The 12,103-nt window shown below is 34.0% G+C and overlaps 3 protein-coding genes across 3 annotated transcripts in view; all 3 read left to right on the top strand.

Annotated features, from left to right (window-relative positions):
- LOC104747216 (12-oxophytodienoate reductase 3-like) overlaps positions 1-2,177 on the top strand; it is a gene marked incomplete at its 3' end in the record, with an annotated part of 2,871 nt that extends 694 nt beyond the window's left edge. Inside the window, 4 exon segments of the mRNA XM_010468814.1 lie at positions 104-192; positions 281-421; positions 1,214-1,344; positions 1,425-2,177. Coding sequence (XP_010467116.1) covers positions 116-192; positions 281-421; positions 1,214-1,344; positions 1,425-2,177 — 1,102 coding nt within the window.
- On the top strand, positions 2,200-3,396 carry LOC104748627 (12-oxophytodienoate reductase 3-like; the record flags this gene model as incomplete). Its single annotated transcript, XM_010470235.2, has 2 exons — positions 2,200-2,356; positions 2,434-3,396. Coding segments are annotated over 2 exons (981 nt in total), but the record flags the coding sequence as incomplete, so codon positions are not given.
- Positions 8,543-11,864, top strand: LOC104748628. Its single transcript, XM_010470236.1, has 5 exons — positions 8,543-8,887; positions 8,970-9,020; positions 9,127-9,186; positions 9,831-11,407; positions 11,621-11,864. The coding sequence occupies exons 1-5, from the start codon at positions 8,543-8,545 to the stop codon at positions 11,862-11,864; spliced, it is 2,277 nt and encodes a 758-aa protein (XP_010468538.1).

Here is a 12,103-nt window from a genome sequence, read left to right on the forward strand (position 1 = left end):
ATTTTTTTTTTTTTTTTTTTTTTTGTTGACCGTTGATTTCTCAGATCTGATTTTGTTTAAAAAAAAAAAAATTGTAATCCTTATTGATCTCTTCTTCTCACAGAACGGCGGAGATATGACGGCGGCACAAGGGAACTCCAGCGAGACTCTTTTCTCTTCTTACAAGATGGGAAGATTCGATCTCTCTCATCGGTGAGTTCAGCTGAATTGATTTTTTTTTTATGGTCTTTTTAAAGTGTTTTGTTGAAATCTCATCACACGATTGCGTTTGCGTTCTCAGAGTGGTTCTGGCGCCTATGACGCGGTGCAGGGCGTTGAACGGAGTTCCCAATGCGGCGTTGGCGGAGTATTATGCTCAACGCACCACTCCCGGCGGCTTTCTCATCACCGAAGGCACTATGGTCTCTCCCGGATCCGCAGGGTAAGCTAGTCTTTTTCAATCTTTCCTTTTTCCTTATTAATTTTACGATTCCTTAATTTTAAGACCAAAACTTATGTACCTCAACTAGCTATGAGATGACCTCAACTACCTGTACTGTTCAATAACATAGTTTATTTTGTAGTTTGGAAAACAATCTGATTATTATTATAATATTAAATCAACGCATATTATTTATATTTGTTTTGTTTTATCATATTAGTAATATTAGAATTCTAAAATATACAGAAAATAACAACGTAAAAACAGTACTATTAATCTCTAAAGATGGCCTTAGAGATTCTTTCTACACTAAAGGATCTGCTTTTGAATTAGAACTCTATGATCTTTAATATATATGACTAATGAATTATGGTGGTTTTCTACCAAAAAAAGAATTATGGTGGTTTAAAGTTTCTATTTTTTTGTGACTTTTGCTTGTCTCACTTTTAAAGGATGTCATGTGATTTATCATTTTTTTCCACTATAAAAGAAACGTGTGCTTTTTGAGTTATTTTTGTCATGTCAATACAAGTTTATGTGTGGGTGACAGGACCCACCAATAGTTGTGTGGCGTGATAAGAATGGAGATTTTTAGTTCTATCAGCCACATTTAAAGAAAAAGCGAATAAAAAGAATCATGTTATGTATGAACAAATTCAAAGCAAATGTTTTTTGCATCTCTTAATATAATAACTGATATATATATATATATATATATATATAATGTTGCAAGGAATGAACCTTGTAATGTTGTTTGTAAGGAACAAAACTGATACAAATAAATTTTTGTAGGTTCCCACATGTGCCTGGAATCTATTCGGATGAACAAGTAGAGGCATGGAAGCAAGTTGTGGAAGCAGTTCACGCTAAGGGAGGTTTCATCTTCTGTCAGTTATGGCATGTTGGACGTGCTTCTCATCCAGGTTCATACGTCATTAACCCCACTCCTAAGTTTTTTAAGGAATAGGGTAATTACAGTATAACATTTTGAGGTTTTGTACAGTGTATCAAGTTAATGGAGGGTCGCCAATATCGTCAACGAACACACCCATCTCTGAAAGGTGGCGAGTTCTTTTGCCTGATGGGTCACACGGGAAATACCCGAAACCCCGAGCACTGGAAGCTTCCGAGATACCTCAAGTGGTAGAGGATTATAGCCGCTCTGCTCTTAATGCTATCCGAGCTGGTTTCGATGGAATTGAGATCCACGGGGCGCATGGTTACCTCATTGATCAATTTCTGAAAGATGGGATCAATGACCGTACTGACCAATACGGAGGCTCCATTGCAAACCGTTGTAGATTCCTACAAGAAGTTGTGGAAGGTGTGGTTTCAGCCATAGGAGCTAGTAAAGTTGCCGTGAGGGTCTCTCCGGCAATAGACCACATGGACGCAACTGATTCTGACCCGTTATCCCTCGGGCTAGCCGTGGTTGATTTACTCAATAAGTTACAAGTCGCTAATGGCTCGCAGCTCGCTTACCTTCATGTAACACAACCTCGCTACCACGCCTACGGCCAAACTGAGTCTGGAAGGCAAGGCAGTGATGAGGAAGAAGCTAAGCTAATGAAGAGCTTACGAACGGCTTACAATGGAACCTTTATGTCTAGTGGAGGATTCAACAAGGAACTAGGCATGCAAGCTATTCAACAAGGTGCTGCGGATTTGGTTTCATATGGCAGGCTGTTTATTGCAAACCCGGATTTGGTTTCGCGGTTCAAGATTGATGGAAAGTTGAATAAATATAATCGGAAGANTAATGTTGTTTGTAAGGAACAAAACTGATACAAATAAATTTTTGTAGGTTCCCACATGTGCCTGGAATCTATTCGGATGAACAAGTAGAGGCATGGAAGCAAGTTGTGGAAGCAGTTCACGCTAAGGGAGGTTTCATCTTCTGTCAGTTATGGCATGTTGGACGTGCTTCTCATCCAGGTTTATATCTCTACTCATTAACCACTCCTAATTTTTTAAGGAATAGGGTAATTATAACATTTTGAGGTTTTGTACAGTGTATCAAGTTAATGGAGGGTCGCCAATATCGTCAACAAACACACCCATCTCCGAAAGGTGGCGAGTTCTTTTGCCTGATGGGTCACACGGGAAATACCCGAAACCCCGAGCATTAGAAGCTTCCGAGGTACGTCAAGTGGTGGAGGATTATAGCCGCTCTGCTCTTAATGCGATCCGAGCTGGTTTCGACGGGATTGAGATCCACGGGGCGCATGGTTACCTCATTGATCAATTTTTGAAAGATGGGATCAATGACCGTACTGACCAATACGGAGGCTCCATTGCAAACCGTTGTAGATTCTTACAAGAAGTAGTGGAAGGTGTGGTTTCAGCCATAGGAGCTAGTAAAGTTGCCGTGAGGGTCTCTCCGGCAATAGACCACATGGACGCAACTGATTCTGACCCGTTATCCCTCGGGCTAGCCGTTGTTGATTTACTCAATAAGTTACAAGTAGCTAATGGCTCGAAGCTCGCTTACCTTCATGTAACACAACCTCGCTACCACGCCTACGGCCAAACTGAGTCTGGAAGGCAAGGCAGTGATGAGGAAGAAGCTAAGCTAATGAAGAGCTTACGAACGGCTTACAATGGAACCTTTATGTCTAGTGGAGGATTCAACAAGGAACTGGGCATGCAAGCTATTCAACAAGGTGCTGCGGATTTGGTTTCATATGGGAGGCTGTTTATTGCAAACCCGGATTTGGTTTCGCGGTTCAAGATTGATGGAAAGTTGAATAAATATAATCGGAAGACGTTTTACACTCAAGATCCAGTCCTTGGTTACACGGATTATCCTTTCTTGGCTACTTTTTCCCGCCTCTGAGTTTTATTATCGATGAATGTAAGATGACAATGGTATCGTTATCCACTTAATAAAATAGTTTGACCGCCGTAATTGTGGAAAAAAAAAAAAAATTGCTTATGGCAAATTTTTCACTTGTAATCAAAATTTATCTTATTTACTGTATGATTCTTTTTCGTATCTACATTATATTACAAATGATGAATTATTTATCAAAATTTAGTTACATGTATCACATATGTTTATTTATATGTTATCATGTGTAACATTTCGGAATTTAATATACTAGATAGGCTCTTTTTGATTTAATGAAAAAGCTTAATTTTTTATAACTAGGTATTAGCACATGCAATGCAATGCGTGGTTGCATACATAGTAGTTTTTTATTATATTTTTGATTTTTTTAAAAAATAAAACATTTTTCCTTTTTCTATTAACAATAACATAATTAGAGAAATATTTTTTTTTCTACAAAAATATGAATCTCAAAATTTCTTATAGCAATAATGTGCAAGTTAAACCCTACACTTTTGGCAACATTTTTTTGGATGATTATTTATTATACAAAATTTAAAATATATAAAATATTCTATAGAACAAAAATTAACAAATAATACAAAAAAATTATTACAAAATTGATAAGCTATATTATTATTTAGAAATTTAAATATTTTCCTAATATGAGTGAATCTATGTTTATCATGTTTTACAGAGGCTAATTGCTTTAAAGAGTTTTGCTTAATGCCATTGCAAACATAAGATTGTAGTATAGTAAAATTGAATCAAATAAAATTATCAAAAAATTTAGTAACTATATATAAAAGTATTGTTTATAAAATAATCCTTATTTTAAAGTTTAAAGCAATGTAAATAGAAGATACATATATATATATATATGTGTGTGTGTGACTATAAGTTTAGCTAACCAAAATAATAATAAAATATTAAAATTTAACCAAAAACATTTTCTCTTCAAAGATAAATAAATTAGTGAGAGGAATGAATGTAGAATTATTAGATAGGAGTTACATTTGAGTTAAATGTAGAATTATACATGATTTTAAATGTCAGTTAATTAAAAATAATTATTTTAATTTGTTTTGACTTAAAAGAAAAGGAATACTAAGTGGCCCAATCAAAATTTAAACTTACAAATGATTTGGTTGTTTGTTGATAAACACAACACTCACACATAATAATTCAAATTCATATTATTTTTGAAGTGACAAACTAAATTAGTTTTCTTATAAAATTATATGAACTTCAATCTAAAGATTTTTTAAAAGCCCATGATAACTTCTATCTTTTTTGTTTCTTTAATTTTTTTTTTCACTCATCGATTTAATTTGTAGTGCTAGATTTCATACTAATTGTTTCATCTTTAAAGGATTTAATTAAATGGTATTTTATAAATTATATTATTTTTTGAAACGACCCGACCCATTTTTTTATTTTAATATAATATTAAACTAGTAATCTCATGCTCACTAACAACCTAACTCCCAATCAAACCAAACAACAGAAATAACCAGCATTAAATCAATGAATTAAATAATCAATAAAGAATACAACAATAACATCTAACCAACTATGCCAATAACATAAACCAAGTCATAGAACAAGGAACCAGCAACCAGGCACAATCACACCAGGGATCGAGTCCTGCTCCCTACGAATGTAGGAATTTGGCTAATGGGCCGGCCTGTTGTGGCCCAATGGTTGACAAAAAAAAACAAGAAACCAGCAACCTAAACATTTGTTCTAGACCACTACATTCCATTCTAGCATATCAACAGCATAGAATAAAACAATCGGGCCTCTAAAACATCCTCCTCTTCATTGCCTTGATTTCACGATCACATTTTGCCTTTACCAGCACAACAACACAAATGAGATGCGTGAGTATTATTATAAATACTCTGTGAGGCGATCCTCTCATCTATTGGACTATACACACAAGCGAAAAAACAAGCACAAACAATAAACAAAGGAAAACAAGCAAACAAGACAACTCTAAACAAGCGCATTGACTTTGAGCACTTGCGTCGACCGACACAACGTCCTTGCATCGACCGACGCATTCCTTGCGTCGATCGATGAAATCCTCCAAATTCCTAACTGCATCGATCGATGCAATCCTTTCATCGACGATGCAATCCCAAACATCTCCATCAAATCCCTAACTGCGTCAACCGATGCACATTTTACATCGATCCAAGATATCCTCCGTCTCTTCTCGGCTCCAAGATGTTGAAACCGACGTCAAAGGCCACATAAACTCACAGCAAACATCCACATACAAGCACATAAGCAAACAACACCCAAAAAAACACACAATCAAACATCTAATCGCTTAGATCAGCCATGGTCAAACACTCACCTTTGAGAATGACAAATCTGATTCTAAAACCAACGGAAACAGCCTCCTAGTAAGCTCTTCTCACGTCCTCAGCCTCAGATCTCCACTCACAGGGACAGATCTCTCAAGAACAGGCACATAACTCACTGGAAACTCTCTGGAAATTTTTCTCTCTTTTGCAGAAATGAAACACGGGCAAAACAAGTCAAGGGCGTCGACAATAAGCCTTTTATATCGATCCCTAGGGCTTCTAAATCCTAAACGCAATCCAAACGTGCATTTTGACTTAACTTATCCCGCAGAAGAATGTGCATCGATCGATGCAAGGACTCGACCAATGAAACACCGTCTACTATCTTCTTATTTTCCTTTTTATCTATGTTTATTTATTATTTTTTTGGGCTATTTATTATTATCAATTGGGTTTTAAGTTTAGCCAGTTTAAGCATTGCTTGGTAGACCAGTTGGTGTAACAAGAACAGCCTCCGCTACAAGCTCATCATTTGCTTCAAGCTGCTTATCTTCTTCTCTGGCTGCTCATCCTCGACTCTGAGCTGCTCATCCTCGACTCCAACCTGCTCTATATCCTTAGTGTTGTCCAGGGTCATATCAACCGATTCCCTCCCTCTTGAAAAGTATTTGACCTCAATTTCGTTTTATATGCACAAAATGAAACCAATTCAGAAACATTAAAGCTAGAATTCATTTTATACTTACCTTGCAAGTCGAGTTGGTAGGCATTGTCACTGGTCTGTTTTATCATCTTCAATGGACCATCTATTCTCGGCATGAGTTTGGACTTCCTTTAATTGGAAATCCCTCATTTCTTAAGTGAACCCAAAATTGATATCTAACTTTGAAATTTTGTTCAAATCTCCCTTTGTAAGCTTGTCTAGCATTGAGCTTGGTCTTTCTTCTATGTTCCTCCTTGCATTTTCATTGATCTGTTACACTAGCTTGGCCTTTCCCTTTAACATTAACTCCCTCACTCAAAGCAACGAAATTAGATCCAAAGGTAAGATTGGTTGAACCCATACACAATTTGAAAAGAAAAATAATTGGAAGAAGAATGCTTGGTTAATTTTACTGTTGTGTTTTGAGTTTAAAAATCACGCTTAATCTGAATCATGACAATTCATTCTTGATTTCTTGAGGAATACCCTGAGCCTAGCTTTTATTCTTATTGATGGTACAACAGTTTTATTTAATTATTTTGAAAATAAAATTTATTTAGTTTAATTTAATTCAACGCTTAAGTGCATGTTGTGTAATCTAGAGTTCTAGTGAAATTCAACCCTAAGTACTGCAACTATTTCTTAATTTTGAGAGTAGCTCTAGGGTCATATAAGCTTATATATCATCAAGCAATGAGAATTTTTTTTCTAAAAAAATAAATAAGAAATTGATTACCAAAGGAAAAGATTAAAAAACAATAGAAAATTACCAAAATTTTGTTCAAATTTGAAAGAAAAAAAATTATAACTTTGTTAGTTTTTATTTAAATTAAGAATATAAAAAAATTTCTAAAAAATTAAATCATATTTCACCCGTTTTAGTTATATAATGCATAAAGAAACAAATATTTAGTTATTTTCATTTATTTCCAGTTTTTCCTTTTTCTAATGTTTCAAAACATTTGTCTCCTTAGTTTTAGTTCTTACGTGTGGTTACTTTAAGATAGAAAAAGATGTTATATGATTTTAATAGGTTAATTTTTATAATTCGTAAGATTCTAAATTTTCATAACCAATTGTCATAAACATTTACATTTATATACCAATTGTATTTTTCTAAAGAAAATTAATAACACCCAAAATTAAATTCTTATATTATATATCTAACTTAGTTATATCTTTTAATGACATTTTCATAAAATCTTTAAAATGAATTTTAAGAACTTTTGGTCCACATGGTGTGATAATATGAAATTTTAATTTTAATAATTTATACGGGTTAAATCTTAATTATTATATAATTATTTTATATATTCAACTAAACTAAATATATATATATACTTCAGAAAAAATTCAAATAATATTTTTACCGATAAGTATAATAATATTCTTAAATAAAATTTAAAATAAATTATTTTATAATTATTTTACTCTGTATATAGTGAATTTTTTTAAAAAATAAAATTTAAAATAAAATTATTTAATAATTATTTTACTTCGTATATAGTGAAAGTTGTTATCTAGTATATTTTAGTTTGGATAAATAAATGGAATTTAGAAAAGAGAATTTATTACTAATGCCCTTTCTTTGATACCCTTTTTTAATAATACCCTTTTTGATGATCATTTTTAATTATACCCTTCCATTATTTTTTAAAGACATTTTTGCCCTTGTTTTATAATTATACCGATAATCTTATTATACCTTCGCCGTCGACCTTCTTCGTCTTCGTCATCGTCTCTTCTTCTCCGGAGACATCTCTCCTTCTCCGGTCGGATCTCTCCTCCGCCGTTATCACTGTTTCTCCCGTCGTCTTAGTTCTCTCTTTTAGTTCGTCGTCTCTTCTACCCCCTTCGTGTAAGTGTTTCTCCCATCGTATTGAGCAATTGAATTTTTAGGTCTTANAGATATAAAGCAAATCTCTCCTCCGCCGTTATAAATTGAATTTTTTTAGGTCTTAATCACTTGCTCTTTTACATCTGTTCGTGATAATAAAGTCTTTTTCTCCCATCGTGTAAGCTTGTTTCTGTATTTTTGTTTTGATTTCAATTTCAATTTTGTGTTAGCTAGTAGATTGTTGTTTCGATTTCAAATTTGATGTCAGAATTTTTTTAGGTCTTAACACTTGCTCTTTTAGATCTGTTCGTGATAATAATGTCCTTTATTAGATCTTTGGACATCTACTGTTATTCTTTGATATAGTTGTTCGGATCTCTCTTCTTTTAATGTAGTTTTATTGGTTTGTTTTCTCAGGATTTGTTTGGGTGTACAAATGATTGAATTGTATTCAGTATGTGGTTTGTGGAAGTTGAACAACAACATTCATTGGGAATTTGAGATGGATAATGAAAGGGGAGCTTCTTTGATTAACATTGATGAGAATACTAGATTTAGTGAGTTGGTAAAAATTCTATTAGAAGATTTTGACATTGATATTCAGGCACAATGTTTAAAGCTTAGTTATTCATTGCCTGCTAAGTCTTCTACTATAGGTAGTATTCCTATCTTTATTAGAAATGATAGGCAGCTTGAAGCTTTTAAACTCAAATATGCACAAAGTGGAGGAGTTCTTCATCTATGTGTTACTGTTGAGGATTTTTGTGAGATTGTAGAGCAGGTATTTTTAGTAAACTCATTCTCTTGTTCTTTCTAATATTGTTTTAGAAAAGTAACTGATTTGAGGAATGTTTCTTTATCAGGGTCAACCTAGCTCTACTCCTTTTATTGAGAGTGTCACTGCTGTTACTCAGGTAACTTTCTACTTTAGAATTTTAAATTATTTATTGCTTACAAAACCTTATAAAATTCTTTGAAAACACTTGTAAAACGTTTTAAATACTTTACAAATCCTTTCAGGATCAAACAAGCTCAAATCTGTTAGTTGGGAATGTTATTGATGTTTATACTCATACTCAGGTAATTTACTGCCTTTTCAACCCGTTTTAAAAACCTTTGAAAACAGTTGTAAACCTTATTAAAAACTGTAAACCTTATTAAATCCTCTGAAATCACTTGTAAAATCTTTTAAAAAACCATTGATTTGTACTTTCAGGGTCAACCAATACCAAATCCATATGTCGAGAGTGATCCTCCTGCTGCTTCTTCAAGTCAATATACTGGCACTTCTGATGATTTTACTGCTACTCATTCTCAGGTAACTTACATTTAAACACTTTAAAAAACCTTTTGAAAAAGGTTGTAAACCTTATTAAATCCTTTGAAATAACTTGTAAAACCTTTTAAATAACTTGTAAAACCTTTTAAACAACCATTGATTTGTACTTTCAGGGTCAACCAATACCAAATCCATATGTCGAGGGTGTTCCTCGTTTTTATTGTTCTCCTGTTGCTTCTTCAAGTCAATATACTGGCAATTCTGATGATTTTACTTCTACTCATACTAAGGTAACTTACATTTAAACACTTTAAAAAACCTTTTGAAAACGGTTGTAAACCTTATTAAATCCTTTGAAATAACTTGTAAAACCTTATAAATAACTTGTAAATCCTTTTAAATAACTTGTAAAACCTTTTAAAAAACCATTTATTTGTACTTTCAGGATCAACCAATACCAAATTCATATGTCGAGGGTGTTCCTCGTAACATGACAACCTCTGTTGGGTATCCATCTTGTTCTTCACACTCAACTGGTCTAATCGATGTTGATTCACTGTTTTGTGGAAAGTTATTCAAAGACAAAACAGAAATGAGAAGTCAGATGCGGATGTATGCAGTCAAGCACAGTTTTGAGTTTCATACTTTTAAGTCAGACAACAAGAGGTATGTTCTTAAATGTATTGATGAAAAATGTAGTTGGAGGCTACTTGCAACTAAGGCTAAAGCATCAGATAGCTTTGTTGTTCGAAAGTATAGTAGTCAGCACAGCTGTGACTCTGCTTTAAGGAATGTTAATCATCGCCAAGCAACTGCAAGGACTTTGGCTGGTTTGGTTAGTAACCATTTTGCAGGAGGAAAGCTTCCTCTCAGACCCAAACAGCTCATGGAAATTTTTAGGAATGACCATGGAGTTGGTGTCTCGTACTCAAAAGCATGGAGAGCTCAAGAACATGCATCAGAACTTGCTAGGGGTATACCTGCTGATAGTTATGAGGTTTTACCGAGTTGGTTTCACATGATAGAAAAGAAGAATCCAGGTACTATCACTTACATCAAAGCTGATTCTGATAATAAGTTTAGATATGGTTTTCTGGCTTTTGGTGCATCAATTAGAGGTTTTAAGTTGATGAGAAAAGTTATTTCTATTGATGGCGCCCATTTGAAATCAAAATATAAAGGGACTTTGCTTGCTGCATCAGCTCAGGATGGTAATTTTCAGTTGTATCCTATTGCTTTTGCTGTTGTTGATTCTGAGAATGATGCATCATGGGATTGGTTTTTGCGGTGTTTGAAGACTATTATTCCTGATGAAGAGGATCTAGTTTTTGTGTCTGATCGGGCTTCTTCAATTGCAACTGCGCTATCAGTAAATTATGTACATGCTCATCACGGGATCTGCACTTTCCACTTGCAAAAGAACCTGGAAACACGATTTAGAGCTTCGGCTTCTCTTCTTCCAGTTGTTCATGATGCTTCAAGAGCTTACACTCAGTATGATTTTGATTATTTGTTCACTCAAATTTCCAATGGTGATCCGGATCTTGGAGAATATCTTTGGCAAGCTGATATTAGGAAATGGTCACGTGCATATTCTCCTTCAAACCGGTACAACATTATGACATCTAATTGTGCCGAGTCCATTAACTCCAGGTTAAAAGAGACTCGTGAGTATCCAATTGTCTGCCTGTTTGATACAATCAGGTCTATTTTGACTAGGTGGTTTAATGAACGACGTGAGGAGAGCTGTCGACATCCATATGCTGTTACTACAAAAGTTGGGAATAAGATGAATGAATCTTATAATAATACTACCCGCTGGCTTGAAGTTAGTCAAGTAAATGAAAATATCTTCGAGGTTAAAGCAGCTTTAAAGACATATATGGTGAATTTGGACACAAGGAAATGCACATGCTGTATGTTTGATATTGACAAATTCCCTTGTGCACATGGAATTGCTGCTGCCAAACATGTCAATCTCAATGAAAACATGTTTGTTGATGATTATCATTCCACTGAAAGGTTATAACTCTCTTTTTTAATAAGGTCTTTAAAAGGTTGCTAAAGTAACGGATCCGACAGGTTTTTACAATGTTTTAAAAGGTTTTAAAAGGTTTTACAAGTTATTTAAAAGGTTTATAAACAGTTTAAAAAAGGTTTTACAAGGTTTTACAAGGTTTTTCAAAGGTTTATCAAAGTTATATTAGTCTTATCTTCCTCTTTTTTATTTTACAGATGGCGTTTAGCATATTCAGAGAGCATTCACCCAGTAGGTGATATGGAGTATTGGGAGATTCCAGAGAGTGTTAGTACTTCTATTCGGCCACCTTCTACTCGTATACCTAGTGGCAGGCGAAAGAAAAAGAGAATAGCTAGTTCATGGGAGTATGGAAAGGCTAAGACAAATTCAAAACAATACAAATGCAGTAGGTGCGGTCAGTGTGGACACAACAAATCTAGTTGTGTTGCAGCTATCTAACTCTCTCTCTCTCTCTTTAATTCAACTTGAATTTGTTCTTTTTAATAAAATATTTTCAGTCTGTGGTGTTGTAAACTCCATTTTCTCAAATTTTTTTTTCAGATTTTACAGTTTTAAATCATTATAAACAACTTGTACTGCCTTTTAAAATAGCAAGTCGTACTGTTTTTAAAATCATTTACAGACAATTTATAAAATCTTTTAAAACATGTTAAAAACCATATATACTCTTGTAAAAC

Source organism: Camelina sativa, chromosome 15 (assembly GCF_000633955.1).
Source record: "Camelina sativa cultivar DH55 chromosome 15, Cs, whole genome shotgun sequence".
Lineage (NCBI taxonomy): Eukaryota > Viridiplantae > Streptophyta > Magnoliopsida > Brassicales > Brassicaceae > Camelina > Camelina sativa.